Source organism: Anolis carolinensis, chromosome 5 (genome assembly GCF_035594765.1).
Source record: "Anolis carolinensis isolate JA03-04 chromosome 5, rAnoCar3.1.pri, whole genome shotgun sequence".
Taxonomy (NCBI): Eukaryota; Metazoa; Chordata; class Lepidosauria; order Squamata; family Dactyloidae; genus Anolis; species Anolis carolinensis.
The window spans coordinates 70,833,598-70,852,518 of NC_085845.1; the positions used below are offsets into that span (position 1 = coordinate 70,833,598).

General features: G+C 38.4%; 1 protein-coding gene across 5 annotated transcripts in view; it reads left to right on the forward strand.

Annotated features, from left to right (window-relative positions):
- mtus1 (microtubule associated scaffold protein 1) overlaps positions 1-18,921 on the forward strand; it is a 148,603-nt gene that overhangs the window by 100,631 nt on the left and 29,051 nt on the right. Inside the window, exon 1 of one of the 5 annotated variants that reach the window (XM_016994042.2) lies at positions 11,271-11,922. The exons of the other annotated variants lie outside the window; for them this stretch is intronic. Within the exon in view, the coding sequence (XP_016849531.2) occupies positions 11,457-11,922 (466 nt within the window). The 5' untranslated portion in view covers positions 11,271-11,456. Of the gene's footprint in view, positions 1-11,270; positions 11,923-18,921 lie in introns of those variants that run through there. 5 annotated transcript variants of the gene reach the window in all.

Genomic DNA, 18,921 nt, shown 5'->3' on the forward strand with positions numbered 1-18,921 from the left:
CCCTCACTTTGCTTGGCAAAGTGAGTGTTTCGGTTATTGGATTACAACTTTGGACCTTAATATTTCATATTGGACATTGGTTCTTTGGACTAAATTTGACCTTCCCTGAAAGGTCTACTTCTGAACTATTTCCTACACTTGCTTTTATTAACTTTATATATTCCCTTAATAAAGATATTAGATAGATTCTGGCCTCTGTGTATGGTTATTGGTGCTCTGCAGCCTGGGTCGTGACAGGCATGTAGCCGGGGGGTGGGGGTAAGGGGTTCAACCCCCCCCCCCCCTGAAATTTTCAAACCTCCCAAAAAAATTTTCTGGCTATGGCCCTGATCCTATTCCTAGCATTTTCTGCATTACTTGGCAGTATGATAACTCATTTAACACATTGGTCATGGCTCTCTATCATTGCCAGTATTTCTAGATTTGCCTTGTGCTGTTAAATTGTAGACAGTGTGAGGCAGCCAACCTTAAAATTGAGTCAGTTGTGTAGCCATGAGGAGATAATCTCTTTACATATCCTAAGGCAGGAGCTATTTTGTATTAATTAACCTTGAGATTAGCTGCATCAACCCAGTAAGTGTTTGAGAAACTGGAGTAACCAAGGTACCCTATTCTATCACTGCATAAGTAAACAACCAATATGGCCCCATCAAGTGAGCATAAGTGTATATTATAAGAAATGTCTAGAAATATCCACAATAAATTTCTACTTGTAAATCTTTTTTATAGCTCAAAACCCAACCAAAAACATGTCTAAGAAGAGAATTAATTTTGCTTATAGAAGCACAACTCTTACTTTGCTGTTAAGAGGAGTGGGGAAAGGTTAATGCACCAGAAAGCCTTCATGGTGTAGTAGTTTGAGTATTTGGAAACCAGGTTTTGAATCCCAACTCAGTCATGGAAGTGCACTGGGTTAACTTTGGGACAAGTCTCGTTCTGTCAGAGAAAGACAAAGTATAACCCCTCTCTGAAGCAATCTTGCCCAGAAAGTCCTGTGATAGATTGACCTTAGGGTCGCCATAAGTCCAAATGATTTAAAAGTATAAGACACACAGAGAACTAAACATCAGCCTCAAAAAGATCTCTAATTATTTCCATCTCTTTAGGACATGAGTGGATTTTTCGGGGCCTCAGAATACCTCAATCACCAGGATAAAAAAAAAAATCTATGGAGATAATATTTTCTTCAGATCTAACTTCCTGAAAAATATTCTAAATCCTTGGTTGTTGCATGTTTTTTGGGCTGTATGGCCCTGTTATCCCAGCCATGAAAGCCTTCGACAACACATTCTAAATCCTTGTTTTCAGGTACTGCATTTCTGAAGTCTCCAGAAAAGTTGGATTTCCAAAGAAAGAGTCTGGCATAAACATGAAAATAGTGAAAAACAGTAAATTTCCATGAAATTTACTAAAACACAAATATTACCTTTGTGGCTGAACAAACAAATTATCACCAAAATATTTAACTATCCATTTTTCCTATCAATTGGGGATGTGGTGGTGCCATAAGTCATGTGGCGAGCCAGTAAGAGTCAGATAAGGACACAAACAGTTCAGTGTCTCTATGTGAAATATTTATATTGTGTTTTTTCTGTATGCAGAAGGGCAGAATTTATTTTTTGATAGAAGAGATGAATTTGTTACTGTAATTATTGAATGGATGACTGGCTACACACTGCATTGTGTAGTGGAAGTAAAGATCTCATAATACCTGAAAATAATGCCTAGAGCTTCGTACAAGAAAAAGAAAAACTGGATTTTGCAGTGACGGGTGATCTGGTCAAACACTGCAGGCTTCTGTCAGCAACTATTCTGTTAAATTAGCAGCCTACAACTCCCCAAGGTCTGTGACACACACATTTGATCTCAGCTGAAAGGCCGAAAAGCAATCCCCAGAGGCAGTTAGAATTGTAATCCTACCAAGCCTTTAATTTGGCAAAGAGAGCATTTTAGTGAAGCTTAGTGGCTTAGATAGTTTTGATGTAGTTTCTGCTGAGTTTTATCTCTAAAGTTTCCAGAGGACAAGGCAGAGTACATTGAAATCCAGTTTAATGTATTTATTTGATTTGAGCATTCTTAACTTGATCCTTAGAAGAGCAATATGAGCATTAACTAAGAACAAATTAAGAATGTAAAGCCTTACTGCTAAAGGATACATATCTAGTGCACTGGGTTGCTCTGACCCTTTATGATGCTTTGTCATATTAAGCTAGGGAGCAAAAATAGATAAGAGAATGTTAATAAGCCTATAATGAAATGTAGAACAATTTTTAAGTCTCTGCAACTATCTCCTGAGTTGCTTATATGCCATATTCAAACAGTAGATTACTCAATCTTGTTTTGAAATTGAGTGTAAAAATTCTAAACACAGTAGAGTCTCACTTATCCAACATAAACGGGCCGGCAGAATGTTGGATAAGCGAAAAATGTTGGATAATAAGGAGGGATTAAGGAAATTTAGCACCAAAACATCGTAATGTATTGAAATGTATTGACTACTAAAATTGACTACAAATAGAGATAGGATTGCATAAAATGAACTTACAGTAACAGTAACTGGTGAATCTAATCGTGCATGTTAATTAAATCTTCATGACTTAGGGAAATTGTGGTGTAAAAACGGAAACATTTGCTTTATGCACTGTTTGATATTCTCATGGCTGACTTTGAAAAGAGATTTGAAGGTATTTTGTAGGAATACTTGTTATTTATATCAGACAAAGTGCAGCATAGACAATGTAGTATGATGAATGTCTGGTAGAAAATAAGAGAGAAATATGTGGGATGCTTTGTAAGGTTAAAAAATAGAGCTTCCTCTTTTTTCTCTTCTTTTTTTTCTTTTTCTTTTTTGTTTCATGAAATCCATCTGGGAATAGGAAAAAAATTGACAAAAATGACTAGCTATACCTTTGATAGAAGAGCCCCTAAATAGTGGTGATTGCATGTGAACGTAAGCCATCCTGAAGTTGCAGCCTCATGGATGCTTCCTTTCCAGAGAAAGAGCCACAAAGAACTGACTAAATTGTGGAAAGATCTATGTAGACAGGAAGCCAAAAGGCTTGAGCACATACATCAAAGACAGAGAGAGGCAAAAAAACAAAAGTCATGTGTCCTAGAGCTCCTTTTCAGAAATCACTTCAGTGGAGACACCTTTTCCCCATGATAATATACTCTTTCAGGAGAGAATTTCCCTTCTAAGGGGCAGATTTCTCTCACCTATTGTTGGATGTTTGTAACTTGGGGAACCGGACTATCTGTATATTATATCTCATTTGCTTGTTCCACTTGTTGAACAAAAATAAGATACATGGATCACATCTGTTGGGTAGTTTATTGTTCATAAAATATGGTAGCATACCAGTCTCCTTCGGCTTATATTGAAGTACAAAAATTGCCTGCAGAGGGCTGCAGAGAGAAATGTTCAAATTATATATTGATAAAAACAAGGGCTGTCACTCCATTGAACTATGTTTAATTGATAAATCATGTAATGATTGCATTTTAGCCAGTTTATTTTAATGTATGAAGACAAAACAATTTGAAGGACAGTTTATATACCATAGTAAGCTACATCTAAAAAAATGGAAATGTGTTATAATACTTGCCGCCAGCCATTAGTATTTCTTCTTTTTTAAAAAATAGCATCTCCTGTTCAGTTAATTGGGAGTACCTTTTTGGTTGATCAAAACATTTTGAGTTCATTCTGTCTAGTGCTTATTACTGTATGTCTTTGAAATTGGTCGTCTCCCCTGAGTTCAGTTGATGAAAATAGGTAGACATAATTTGTTACTGTTGTATACAAATAAATTGGGGAAACAGGGTTTGGAAGGATGTTTATTGAAAAAGTTGCTAAATTTCTAATTATAATTGCTTCTGCAAAGGTATTTTTGATTCAAATGTAACATTTTAGCAAAGAAATGGCTGTAAAATATCCTTTATAAAAGCAATTAAAAAAAACGGAATGAAAGTTTGTATTTTCCTCCACTATATATAGTTTTATACTCACTTGTATGTACGTTCATTGTTGCAGGAAAATATAGGTTATAGAAGCACATATAATTAACACACTGTAAACATACAGTTACTTTACTGGGTGAAGTTTATCCGTTCGCTTCCCCAAAAAGCATGAATTTGTTCAGAAATTAGGTGTTATAATAGTGGTATCTTTGTCTATTTTGTTTGTGTAGATTCTGGGGAAAAGGAGAATATAACTTGCGGCTTACTATGATTTTGAACAAAAATATAGGGCTGTTGTTTTCATTTCCAAGTCAGTTCCAACTTATGGTGATCCTAAGGCTAAGTGTTTTTTTGGCAAGTTTTGTTCAGAGTAGATTTTCTCTTGCCTTCTTCTGAAGCTGAGAGTGTATGACTTGCCTAAAGTCACCCAGTGGCCTTCCATAACCAAACAGGGATTTGAACCCTGATTCTCCAGAGTTGTTGTCTGAGGTTCAAATTACCAGGCTAGCTCTATGACGGGGCTGTGGCATTGCTTAATTGTCTGATGCAGATGGAATCATGATGCTCTAAAAACTGTCCAGGGTGTTTCAAAGATGACCAGGTTTGGGATTGCTATTTCTCTGCAGCCACAAACTTCCCATGAATGAAACCTTTGCCACTTGAAAGGATGGGTCATAGACTTTCAAACGATTACTACTAGGTGCCTCTCCCAGTATACAAACAGCCTGCAGCCTCAGTCATTTGCAAAATGGTTAACCTCACAACATAAGGCTTAATGAAATATTATCCATTTGCAAAGTTATTGTTTTACATTTGTTTTTGGCTCAAAGGGGGTTGGTAAAAGTTGATATCGTGATAACTTATTAAATCGTGTGTAACTTTTTGTGTATTGGTAACATGGTGCCATCGTGACATGTGCTGCTGTGAAATTGGTTTTGAAAACCCTATCATGAACTGATCATGAGTTTTAATTTGGGTATTTAAATAGTTTTCAGATTACTTTGGGGAGTCTTATTCAATTGCAGTTTCTCAAGTCGCTCCTGACACGGAAAAAAAAATCAATTGTCTTGCCTCCCTAATAATGTGTCATTGGATTTATGTTCTAAACAATATCCATCTATAACACAAATGGAAAGGTACAACCCTGTGATCTGAAATAAGGGTGAAGGAAGGTAAGGGAAAAAATCAGTATGCCAGACAGAAGAAATGAGATTGAAATGATATGTTCACATTGTAATGGAAAGTCAGAAAGTGGTTCAGCATTACATAGTAGGTAGTTACACATTGAAAATAGAGATGGGATGGCAATTAGGTGTTGCAATCAGAAGTACTTCAAAACCTGTACTTCAGTTTATTTTACTAATCTTTAAAACAAATATAGCATTCATAATTGGACCATTGTTCTATCGAAGAATATTATACTGTGAAATGTAGAATCAGCATGTATTTTCTTCTTTGGGAACTCCTTTTTTTTTGCATTTCTTGACAACTGTAATTATTTCAGGTGCTGCTAATGTCTGCCAGACTGTCTGCCAGAATAATCTTGGCATAATATTGTGGTTTGTGGCGCTTGCGCAAGCTATCCCACATCTAAAGTGTGCAACCACTTGGTTAATCAAATATAAACTGCATTGATTCCTTCCCACTGTCTGCTTTTCCTTTTTTTACTACTCATTGTCTCACTTGATCTGCCTTACGTTTCAAAAGGTAATGATTGCAATAAATTTGTTAATTCAGTGCTATGCCAATCTTTTATACTATATCCCAACAAGCTTTGTGACTGTGAGAGCTGTTTGGAATTTAAGAGCAAAATGGCAAATGCATATATTCTAATTGAATAGAAGTCTTTAAAATTTAGTGCAGGAGAAAAACTGATGTTCGTGTAAATTTCATTACATATGACACTGTTCAGCCTCCAGAAACTTCAATTTGGGGTCTTTCCTGATGTTCTAAAATTCAAATTAAGTATCAATGTAACATTCATTCTTAGGATTATATTTAGATCCCTCCTTATGGTGACCACCTAGTCCCTTCAGTTCAGAAATTCACTTATCTAAATGTAAACTATTCCTCTTTTTAACACACAGTATATCGAGCAGTATTTTTTTTTAAAACCGCAGTCCTATGTATAGCAATTGCTTTTATACAGCACTCCCACTCATCTTTAAAGCTTGGCAGCAATTCCTGATTACATACCTTAGCCACTTCCTGTTTGATGTGAGCTCAGCCTTCCTGAATCTGCTGAGAGTTGGATGTTATATGTCATAAGTAGAAACCAGATTCCACAAGTAACATGGGATCCAAAACATAATAGTCCCCCATAGAATTAGCCAGTTTTACGAGACTTTAATTATTACATAGCTATTAAAGTTTGATCTTTCAGTGTACTCTTTTTTTTGCTTCTTTACTCTTCTGACAAGCTATTATGTAGCCATTGTTTGTGTGGGTATGCCTTTAAATATTTCCCTGTTCCTAAATATTTTCCACCTTAAGCATTGAGTCACCAAACTGAGCTCTTGAAGCACTCTATGAGGCTTTAGATAGACACAATAGATGGAAATGGAAGTAAAGTGTAAAAAGCATGAGCTGTTCAGTATATCAAGATGCAGTAAACTTTGCAAAATAGTGTACTGTCTTGCAATCCAGGAACTGGGCAACGATTGCAGGTTAAGGAGACACATTGACATCACAGAGGCTGTATGGAGGATACCCCTCCATCATCATCCATGAAACCCAAAACCCCTCCCTGTTTTTGTATAGAAATTACCTTAGGTGTTTGGGGCTGTTTCATCACATTTTGGGGGAACCTGGACCACTTTAAATTGAGCTGAGGTTTTTGAGGGTCTTTTAACAGAAAATGACCAGAAGGCTTCTCCTGAGTCTAAAATAGCTTGAAGGGTTACCGTTGTCTCTCAAACTCCTGGGATTACTCTGAGATATTTTAAGCCAAAAAGTTTATCCAAAATTGGTTTAAACCCTCTTCAAAACTTTGTGAGGATAATACGATGCTCAGGCAGCTACAAAATGTCCTTGGGACCAGGCCCTGCCTTTAGGCCATATTTTTTCCAGTCCCTGCTATACCCAACTTGCTTATTTTTGTCTGTGTCAGGATGAAGTCTTGTCAAGCCTTTCAAAAACATAAGACTATTATTTTCCCTCTTGATGTGGCAACCATGTTTACATCATGTTTGTGGTATGTGTCACATTTGAAATAAAAGATTTCAAAACTCACAAGACAGGTTGTAAATGTGTGCAAGGGAGCAGCATTTGTCCAAAATGTGTGATATGCACATGTAAATATTACACCATACTCATATGGAACACACTTCCAAAACAGCCTTGTTATGCAGTATATGTGCCATGCATCATGTTATATGTTTCTTTTTAAGGCAATATGAGACATAAGCCTGCATATGGGAGTTACCAGGTGATGATAAATTATATCTGCAGAGTTTAAAACAGAAGGAATATAGCAATCCTCAAATCTTAAATCCAAGGATTCTAGCTGAATCGTGCTGATATACCTATTTTTATTTATTGTGTCAGAAGCGAACCGAGGGTACAGTTGTAATGTATTTCAAAACACAGCATTAAAAACTTGGCATTATATTAAATGTCCTTTGACCAGTAGCTGGCCACTTGGAGTGCCTCTGGTGTTGCTATAAGAAGGTCCTTCATTGCGCATGTGGCAGGGCTCAGACTGCATTGTAATAGGTTGTCTGTAGTTTGCTCTTCTCCACACTCGCATGTTGGGGACTCCACTTTGTGGCCTCATTTCTTAAGGTTGGCTCTACATTTCGTGGTGCCAGAGCGCAGTCTGTTCAGGGCTGCCCAAGTCGCCCAGTCTTCTGTGTACCCAGGAGGGAGTCTCTCATTTGGGATCAGCCATGGCTTGAGGTTCCGGGTTTTAGCCTGCCACTTTTAGATTCTCACTGGTTGAGGTGTTCCTGCGAGTATCTCTGTAGATCTTAGAAAACTATTTCTTGATTTAAGGTGTTGGCGTGCTGGCTGATATCCGAACAGGGGGTGGGCCGTAGATGTCATTGCCTTGGTCCTTTCATTGTTGGCTGCTACTTCCCGGCGGATGTCAGGTGGTGCAATACCGGCTAAATAGTATATTTTCTCAAGTGGTGTGGGGCGTAGACATCCTGTGATAATGTGGTATGTCTCATTAAGCGCCACATCCACTGTTTTAACGTGGTGAGATGTGTTCCACACTGAGCATGTGTATTCACCAGCAGAGTAGCAAAGTGCAAGGGCAGATATCTTTATTATGGCTGGTAATGATCCCCAGGTTGTGTCAGTCAGCTTTAGTATGATATTATTTCTAGCGCTCACTTTTTGCTTAATAGTTAAGCAGTGCTTCTTATAAGTCAAAGCACAGTCCAGGATAACTCCCAAGTATTTTGGTGTGCTCCAGTGCTCCAGTGGGATTCCTTCCCAGGTAATCCTCAGAACTGGATATGCTTGTCTGTTCTTAAGGTGAAAAGCACACGTCTGTGTTTTAGATGGATCAGGAATCAGCTGGTTTTCCCTGTAATAGACAGTAAAGGTACCTAAAGCTTCGGAGAACTTCTGTTCAACCATTCCAACGCTCCCTGCTTTGGTGGTAATTGCACGATCGTCAGCATATATGAAACTCTCTGTCCCTTCTGGCAGTGGCTGATCATTTGTGTACAGTGTTCCCTCACTTATCGTGGGGATTACGTTCCAGGACCACCCACAATAAGTGAAAATCTGTGAAGTAGGGACACTATATTTATTCTATGTGTGGAGGAGAGCAAACCACAGACCACTTACTGCAATGCAGTCTGTACTTTATTTTAGCAATTACAATATACAGGACACCGACAGAGAAGAAGAATGGAAGCTAAATAACCCTTTTTTATTTCCAACCCTACCCTACCCTCCCCCTCCCTTTATTTCTCCCTTCCAAAACCCTTTGCACACTGCAAAAACCAGCGAAACAGCGAAAATACCGCAATAAATGTGTACATTAATATTAATTGAAAATCCACGAAACAGTGAGGGAGTATAAAGGGAACACTGTAAATGTTAAACATTGATCATAGAATCATAGAATAGTAGAGTTGGAAGAGACCTCATGGGCCATCCAGTCCAACCCCCTGCCAAGAAGCAGGAAATTGCATTCAAAGCACCCCCGACAGATGGCCATCCAGCCTCTGTTTAAAAGCCTCCAAAGAAGGAGCCTCCACCACAGTCCGGGGGAGAGAGTTCCACTGCCGAACAGCTCTCACAGTGAGGAAGTTCTTCCTGATGTTCAGGTGGAATCTCCTTTCCTGTAGTTTGAAGCCATTGTTCCGCGTCCTAGTCTGCAGGGCAGCAGAAAACAAGCTTGCTCCCTCCTCCCTATGACTTTCCCTCACATATTTGTACATGGCTATCATGTCTCCTCTTAGCCTTCTCTTCTGCAGGCTAAACATGCCCAGTTCTTTAAGCCGCTCCTCATAGGGCTTGTTCTCCAGGCCTTTGATCATTTTAGTTGCCCTCCTCTGGACACATTCCAGCTTGTCAATATCTCCCTTCAACTGCGATGCCCAGAATTGGACGCAGTATTCCAGGTGTGGTCTGACCAAGGCAGAATAGAGGGGGAGCATGACTTCCCTGGATCTAGACGCTATACCCCTATTGATGCAGGCCAAAATTCTGTTGGCTTTCTTAGCAGCTGCATCACATTGCTGGCTCATGTTTAACTTGTTGTCCACAAGGACTCCAAGATCTTTTTCACATGTACTGCTGTCTAGCCAGGCGTCCCCCATTCTGTATCTTTGCATTCCATTTTTTCTGCCGAAGTGAAGTATCTTGCATTTATACCTGATGGCGCAAGCACGCTCCCCTTAGGCAGGCCGTTCTGTTTTTGCCATCTGCTTCTCTGGCTCTGGAATTGTCCCTCCTGTTTTGTAGCAGATTTCCTATGGTGGTAGTCCTTTGTGATGTTATAAGTTTTTTTCTCAGGAAAAGACGATTAAAAGTGTCATAAGCTGCTGACAGGTCTGTGAAGACAGCTCCTGTAATCTGCTGCCTTTCAAAATCATATTCTATGTGTTGAGTCAGGTTCAACACTTGTGATGTGGAGCTTTTGCCTTTCCTGCAGCCAGCTTGCTGTGGAATCATACATGGGTCTATCCTTTCTATAATTCTATACAGAATAAGTCTCTCCAGAAGATGGCACAACAAGGAGATTGGTCTATAGCTTTTTGGATCATTATGGTCTTCAAGATGGCTATGACTCTTGCTTCCCTCCAGATTTTGGGGATCTGACCGGATGCAGTGCAGTTGTTCAGCAGTTTCAGCAGCTAGCACCTTGCTTTTGAGCCAGAACTCTTAATTTCTTTCATTGGTAGATCATCCAGGCCAGCCACTTTGCCATTTTTACATTTATTGAGAGCCATGTCCAATTCAGTAGATGTAAAAGGTTCATGAAGGTTGTTGTTCTCTTTTTTCTGGTTGTCTGGCTATTGGTTGGGTTTCCCATTCTTCAGGAGTTGGTGCACTATCTGATCTGTCTTTATGTTGGCATGGGTATTACTGGTAGTTTGTGAGGGATCATTGCTCAGCCATCTTAACAGCCTCCATACCTTCTGACTGCTCCTGGCCATATCGACTTCTGTTATCAGCTTTATCCACTGTTCCTTCTTGGCTTCAGAGATGGAGGACAAAATGCTCTGCGCTGGCTGAAGAATTTGTTCACTAAATGAGTCTTCCTTTGGAGCCTGTAATAGTCTTCCAACAGGGCAGCTTTATCAGAAGTAATGCCCTGAAGGTAGTGTGTTCTGCATCCAGAAGCAACTTGCTGCTAATATACCTGAAAGTGTAGCATTATTTGATCAGTTGGGTTGCTTCCTTACCATTCTGCAGATGTAATGCTAGAGATGTGATGTGATGGAGTCTGGTGACAATGTTGCAAGTATAACAACAAGATACAAGATTTCATCATGTATACAAAATGCCCTTTATCAAATCGGGTGTCTTCAGAGAATGGGGCAAATTGGGAAATGGGGTCAATTTTTGAGGCATAAAATATTGGCGAATCATTCCCAGCATGTGCATAGATTCTTTTTGCCTTGGTAAGGCAAGTTCCCTCTTCAGTGTCTCTTGTTGCTTAAAGAAGACAAACAAGTCATGCAAATAAAACACCACACCTATCTACATTCTTTTGATTGGCATGTGGTTATAATGACTGAGAGTATCTTGAAAGACATCCTACATAAATGTAGCAAAGGACTTGATTGGTTAGATGTGATGAAGTCAGACATCCAGTATGCTTTCTTGCCAAGACTTGCAATTAAGCTGAACATCACGGACTGGAAATATGTGCTCTACTATTATTACATGCATTAATTCAACTAATGAAAAAGGTCAGATTCTTTGTTTCAACTAATGAAAGGATCTCAGACTAAGCAATTTAATACTCTACCCCTAAGGAGTAAACTCCTACTTGTGAAACTTGGAAAGTTGGGCTAAAGACTTTCCAGTTTATGCTGATGGAGGTCTTAGGAGGAACGAAGGACAACCAGGAGATGGTAAAACTTGAACAACAAGAGCTGAACAGCATGGTAGAATATGGAAAAGTGAATGGGACAATTTCAGATTTATGGAGAATCCAGCAAGCAATGAAAGATGATTTTGCAGCAGAGGTCAAATTGAATCAATTGGAAATCAAATGTGTGCTTGAGGAGATCAAGAAATCATGGATGGAAATGGAAATTAGATTAAATACCCACAGTGATTTGGTGTCACTGATGAAGGAAGTGAGCCACCATCTGAATAATTTTAAAGTTTTTCATGCAATGGTGAAGAGTCAGAAAATACTTGCCAATTTGAACTCTGCTACTGAAGGTGATTGGGAACAACCACTCGATTTCTGGGATAAGCAGTTTGAATATTTTGACAAGTGTGGAGCTAACGGATGGAGTGAGGGGAATGAAGAGAGTCTGACTTTAGGTAAGATAATGCAATAGTCTTATTGGATTGGTGTCACCATATGTATCAACCAGCTATCAATTTTAAAAAGCCGAGAACATACTGAAATGGTATAGAGCAACCTTTTACTACTTTGATCCATCCAGGTATTTGGACTAGTCCAGTAGTGCCACTGGTTGGGGATGATGTGCATTATAGTAAAAATCATTGGGGATGCAATTTTGAGTCAACCATTCTGTATCTTTTATTATATTATATTTATTATATTATATTAGGATAAAGGTAGTTGCAGGTGTGTTTTCCTGCTCAGGTTGCTTGCCGAACACTTTTGAGAACACGAGGGACAGATTAAGCATGCTTCCTTGTGCTGCCTAATTGATGTGGAATTAAGTTTGAAATGCATTCTACTGAACAGAATGATTTTCTCCTTGAAAAATTGTCAGATCTGATAAATTGCAAGTTATAGAATCTGGTCTTATTAAAAGAAAACATAAAGCCATAGATCTGACATCATGATAGGTTGTTTTGAAGTTGGTTTTATGATGGCGCTCATGGTTGTCTGAACAAGTATTATCCTTCAATCTGGAAAAGATCTCTTGCAGTTTGCAAAGCCATTGTCCTTAGACAGTGCCCAAGCATTTTTGTTTTGCTTCCAGACAGGGGATTGCTACTGCTTGTAATTAAATAAAGTAAAAATACGCCCTTTTTTCCCTTGACATATTTTCTCTGGTAAGAAAGAAAATAAGAGAAATCAATGAGGAAATGGTGAAGGGCTGTAAACTGAAGACAGTGTATAGAGGGATCTCCTGTACAATTGGACAATAAAAAGCCTTGCCTGGAAGCAACATTTAATAATGAATAAACTGTGCTATGATTTAAACACTGTTGGGGTAGACAGTGATTCCTAAATCGATTTTCTCTGTTCAGAACCAGAACTCTTAAGAATAAATATGACTAATATGCTCTTTTCAAAACTGAAATGAAGTAGATTTTACATTCAAGAAAAATCAATAGCTGTTAAATTTTGAAATATGTTTGGTGAGAACTTGCCTAATATAGAGATCATTTTGTTGTGGATATAACCATCCATGTGGTGATGGCTTGAGTCATGAAGTTTAAGGCTCTTACATTATTTTATTGGAAGCATGAAAAAATCAGGTATATTCTCAAGATGGCATTGTGATGCCATGGACTTGTATTTGGAAATTTGTTTGTACGTTGGTTGTATAACAGAGTGTAAGGTGTTGGGAGGGAGAGAGAGTGGAATGTTGTCATGAATGCTGATGCGTGGAACGTTTGAGATGATTTGCATAAAGCTGATGAATGACATTTGGGAGTTTGATTTGAGTGGGGAGCTAGTTAGTCTAGGGGTTGGGTTAGACTAGTGTGGAGTTAATGGAAGAAGTTTTGGTTGTGGTTTAGTATGATTGGTCTTGGTTAGTTTGAGTCAAGTGTAAGAGGGAATGTGTAGTATTTTAAATGTAATAAATAAATTTGTTCAATTCTAAAACACCCTTTTTACCTATAGTGTATAAATATCTCTAAAATGAGATGTGTCTTGAAATTGCAAGTATATTGTGTTTTTTTGATGGTGGTGGTGGTACTGAAATTAGGATGCATCTTATCATTGATGACATCTTACCATTGATGAAATATGGTAATTGCTTTCATAAGCTAACTTCTATAAACAAATATTTCTTCTTGCTTTTATTGTATACACTTTTGGCCTCTGGATGTCTGTCTTGGGAACATTAAATATAGAGAGATAGATAGAAGTTGTACCCCATAGGTACCTTCAGGTGCATTTAGAAAACCCTAAAGTTTGTGTCACTGAGATGGGAATAAAGAAAAGGCTTCACTCTTTGTAATTACATTGGTGACACTGGAGTAGTTGCCTCACAGCAATTGGATAAACTGTGCCACTCTCATATGAAGTACTAAAACCCTACATGTATCTTCTGATTACATGGTACCATGGTCCTATTTGTTATTTTAAACATTTTGATTTGTAGTTGGGGACAGGTGGAGATCACTTAAAAATTCTGCATCTCATTTATGTACATTTACCACTTATGCTTTTCTGTTACCTATTGCAAGCCAGCACCATGTTAAGAAAATCATGGGCCCTAGGCCATTTTGCTAAGAAATACTCCCAAACTGATAAATATTTAAGAAAACTATAGTTTTCTAGCATTGTGGCTGGGCTGTGACGCAGGCTGGTGTCACGACCCGGCTGCAGGGCACCAATAACCATACACAGAGGCCAGAATCTATCTAATATCTTTATTGAAGGAGTATATAAAGTTAATAAAAACAAGTGTAGAAAATAGTCCAGAATTAGACCTTTCAGGAAAGGTCAAAATTAGTCCAAAGAAACAATGTCCAATATGAAATATAAAGGTCCAAAGTTATAATCCAATAACCGAAACACTCACTTTGCCAGGCAAAGTGAGGGGAGATGACAAGGTCCTTTAGTCCAAGAACTTGAACGAGGCTAGGAAATAACTTGACTCTCGGAAAAACAAGGCTTGAATACAAGACAGCAAGGAACGAGAAACAAGAACAAGATCCGTGGTGTTTACTTGGCAAAATCCGGGAAACAAGGCAAGGCTGGGTCTTGGAAAGCAAGGCAAAATCCGTGGAAGAACAAGGCTGGAAAACGAAGGCTTGAATCAGGAACAAAGGCTTGGAAGCGGAGGAGCTGTCCACACACACTACTCCAGTTGCTGACGAATTGACTCCGCAAGAACCCTCCGGGAGCAAGGAACCTAAATAGGCCTTGTTTTCCCCACCAGAGAACACTTCTCTGGGGAACCAGAACCGAAAGTCAATCTCTGTGTCCAGATGTATGACTCCCTAAAATTTCTCATGGGAACAGGCTTAATCATCTGAATGCTTTGCTGCTATTCTCAAACTCCTGCGATTAGCCTGTTGCACTCCTTTCTGCTGGAGAATGTAATTACGGCGCGAAAAAGGGGGAGAACTCGACTCCGGGCTTGTTTGGGAGATTTCTGGAAGACAAACCTCCTGCAGGTGCAAAGGCTCAATTTCTGGCTGAAATGGTTCCCTTTCTGGCTGAAATGGAGGAAAACCCAAGTTCTCCTCTTCGTCAGTCACAACAGCACTAGGAATGGGACTACAATGCCCATGAGTCATCACAGCTGGTGAGCACCCTGCTGCAATAAATCACTCTGACCATGAGGTCATGAGTTCGAGGCCAGCCCATGGCGGGGTGAGAACCCGTCAGTTAAAAAATAAAAAATAGCCCCTGCTCGCTGCTGACCTAGCAACCCGAAAGATAGTTGCATCTATCAAGTAGGACATAAGGTACCACTTATAAAGTGGGGAGGCTAATTTAACTAATTTACGACGTTGGAATGAGGAAGTGCCGTCACAGTGAATGATGAAGCAGCTGCTCCCTCTGTGGCCAGAATCGAACATTCCCTCAGGAGAAGGTTAAATTGTCTCTGTCTATGTCTCGGTTCTGTGTGTATATGGGCATTGAATGTTTGCCCTATATGTCTATAATGTGATCCGCCCTGAGTCCCCTTCAGGGTGAGAAGGGCGGAATATAAATACTGTAAATAAATAGATTCATTGAAATTTTAGTCGCCAGGTTTTACTAGTCAAGAATAGCATTGCATTCTTCAAAGAAGAAAAAAATAGTTAATAGTATAGATTTTTTCATTTGTTCCACAATTCTCTCAATCTGTTTGAATGGAACTTCTTCCTTCTGTAGGTCATAGTTGAAAAATATTGTTTTTCTCCTCCTAGAAGTAAAAAAAGACTAACCAATAGAAAAATATATATTCCGAACGGAACGTATCCCATTGCCTTGGGAGCATTTTGTACCAGAACATGGCTTTATTTGTCTTGGGGAGCCAGAAATAAATTAACGATTTACATAGGCAAAGTGTTTTAATCACAATTCATTTCATATTTATTGCATGAAATGTTTGCAGGTTTCTGTGTTAGTAGTAGGGTTTTGGTGATGACCTCCCATGTAGCATGTGAACTTTACTAGTTTTAACATGGCCAGAACTGGTAATGCACATAACAGTTTTTAGCAGGTTCAGCCTATTCAAAATCTAATATTTTATCAGAAAAGCAAGAATCAAAATGATTGGTAGATCTGCACCATCCCTAACTCACAATCTCCTTAAAATGTTGACTCATTTATGCCTCTAAGCCTTGGCAGGGCCTGGAATCAAGTGTTATCATCTATACTGAAGAGCAATATAAAGTAGAAAGTGTTAACAACATGATGATAAAACCACAAGGAATCGAATAATGCAAGCTATAACTCGCATTGCTGCCACTGTTACTGAGTTATTCATCTTCATATCCTCTAGTGCAGGGGTCCCCAAACTAAGGCCCGGGGGCCGGATGCGGCCCTCCAAGGTCATTTACCTGGCCCCCGCCCTCAGTTTTATAATATAATATATTGTATATACATATAATATTGATAATATTATAATGTAATACAATATAACACTAATAATAATACCATATAATAATATTGATTATATATTCTATATTACATATAATATTACTAATAATATTACAGTAAAGTGGTATAGTTCAATAGAGTAATATATAATGCTAATATTGTGCTATGCTAATAGTATAATATATTGTATGTACATATAATTTGTAAGCCACTCTGAGTCCCCTTTGGGGTGAGAAGGGTGTGATACAAATGTAGTAAATAAATGCTGTAAATAAATAATAAATAAATTTTAGACTTAGGCTCACCCAAAGTCTGAAATGACTTGAAGGCACACAACAACAACAACAACAACAACAACAACAACAACAACCCTAATTAACTTGACTATCTCATTGGCCAGAAGCAGGACCACACTTCCCATTGAAATCCTGATACAGTAGAGTCTCTCTTATCCAACATAAATGGGCCGGCAGAACGTTGGATAAGCGAATATGTTGGATAATACGGAGGGATTAAGGAAAAGCCTATAGGTTGTGATTTTACAAATTAAGCACCAAAACATCATGTTATACAACAAATTTGACAGAAAAAGTAGTTCAATAAGCAGTAATGCTATGTAGTAATTCCTGTATTTACGAATTTAGCACCAAAATATCACGATGTATTGAAAACATTGACTACAAAAATGTGTTGGATAATCCAGAACGTTGGATAAGCGAGTGTTGGATAAGTGAGACTCTACTGTACATTTAAGGATTTTTGTCATGATCTCCAATCTTTGACATCTCCGGTCGGCTGACAAAGAACAGATGCCAGCCATAAAACCTCAATGACCCTCTGGTATGTGAGAGCCCCTATATAAATGGGCCAAAGAGAAGGTTCTGGTATTCTGTACAATAAAACCTGTTGGAAGATTCTGGTATTCTGTACAATAAAACCTGTTGGAAGATTCTGCTATTCTGTACAAATTGGCCAGAAGCAGGACCACACTTCCCACTGAAATCCTGATAAATGTATGTTGGTTAAAATTGTTTTTATTTTTAAATATTGTATTGTTCTTTCATTGTTCTTGTTGTTTTTGCACTACAAATAAGACATGTGCAGTGTGCATCGGAATTTGTTTGTATTTTTCCAAACGATAATCCGGCCCCTCAACATTCAGAAGGATTGTGGACAGGCCCTCGGCTTAAAAAGTTTGAGGACCCCTGCTCTAGTGTGTCATGTTGTCATGTGCCATCTCTGCCTTTTGATAGTTCACAATGGGGCCATCCTGATGTAGCAGAAGGAGCGGATACAGTTTGCACCTGATGTGACAAGGCACTTATCTCACATTAAGATATGCCTTTAAAATACAGCCACTGACTGTTATCATTATAGTAGCTTTGAAGATACCAAAAGCTTACAAAATTAAATTAACTAAAGTGTGCAAGGTTTCTGTAAGATTTAGAAATAACATCTTGTACTGCATGACTTCTTATCTTTGATCATTTAATATATTGATTCATACTTAATCGTTTTGCAGACAGGTTCTGTTATTTTACTGTTATTAGCCTTGTTTCATTAACATTAACCAGCATCTGGAGATGGAGGAAAAGGCTGCATTGTAGTTTTCTTCTTATTTATTTACAATACTTCTACCCCACCTTTCTCATATACTTCAGTGATTCGTGTTAGTGATTCACTCCATCTATGTATTCATCAAATTAGGCTGTTCTCTAGAGTCTTATTTCTGGATTAAATTATGTTAATTTGTAAACTTCCACAAGTACTGGGCAGGCAGACACTTTTTAACATAGATATGCCAATCTTTTCAATCCTAGTCAATGCAAAATGGTGAACAAGTTTTAGTATTCATTAGCCACTCAATATTTATTACTATAGTATCCATTTATTATATATAATAAGATCAAAATCTATGAACCTGGAATGAGCAGTAGGTTTTTTTTATATATATCCATGTGGATATACCCATTTAGTAGTGAAATAGTCCAAGATTAAACTAAATGTAATTTATGAAGTCCACCACCATGATTAAAAAGCCTAAGATAATGTCAGTCTTTTAAGAATGAGAAGCTCAGATCTTAAAGTAGTTCAAAGGTGCCTAAGATTAGCTACTTATAAAACACAGATATTCATTGTAGTGATGGGCTTATTGGGTATCAGCCAGGTTAACACTGGCTAATCTGGTGCAATACAGAAGGAGAGATTTGACTCCTTTAATCTAACAGGAGTCTGCAATGTATTGGTTTGTTGACTCATCAAGGCTGTTCATAGTTTTCTCAACTTGAAATTTTAATTTTTTTCTCCTTTGTAGTTTGGCCTAGGAACTGCTGTCTGGGGAGAGACAGACTTCAGAACCAGGAGTTTGCATGGATTGGATATGGCCTCCAAATTATACAATTTTTGCTTTCTTTATATATTTAAATGGATCAAAAGTGTTCAAAGCCTTAAGGCTGTTTGTATGATTCTGTACCAGGGATCAGTGCAGTTGGCTACATGCAGGCTCTGGCTGTTTTTGCATAAGCTCCAGCCTTTCACATATGACAATAAGATCTGCACTCAAGATGGCC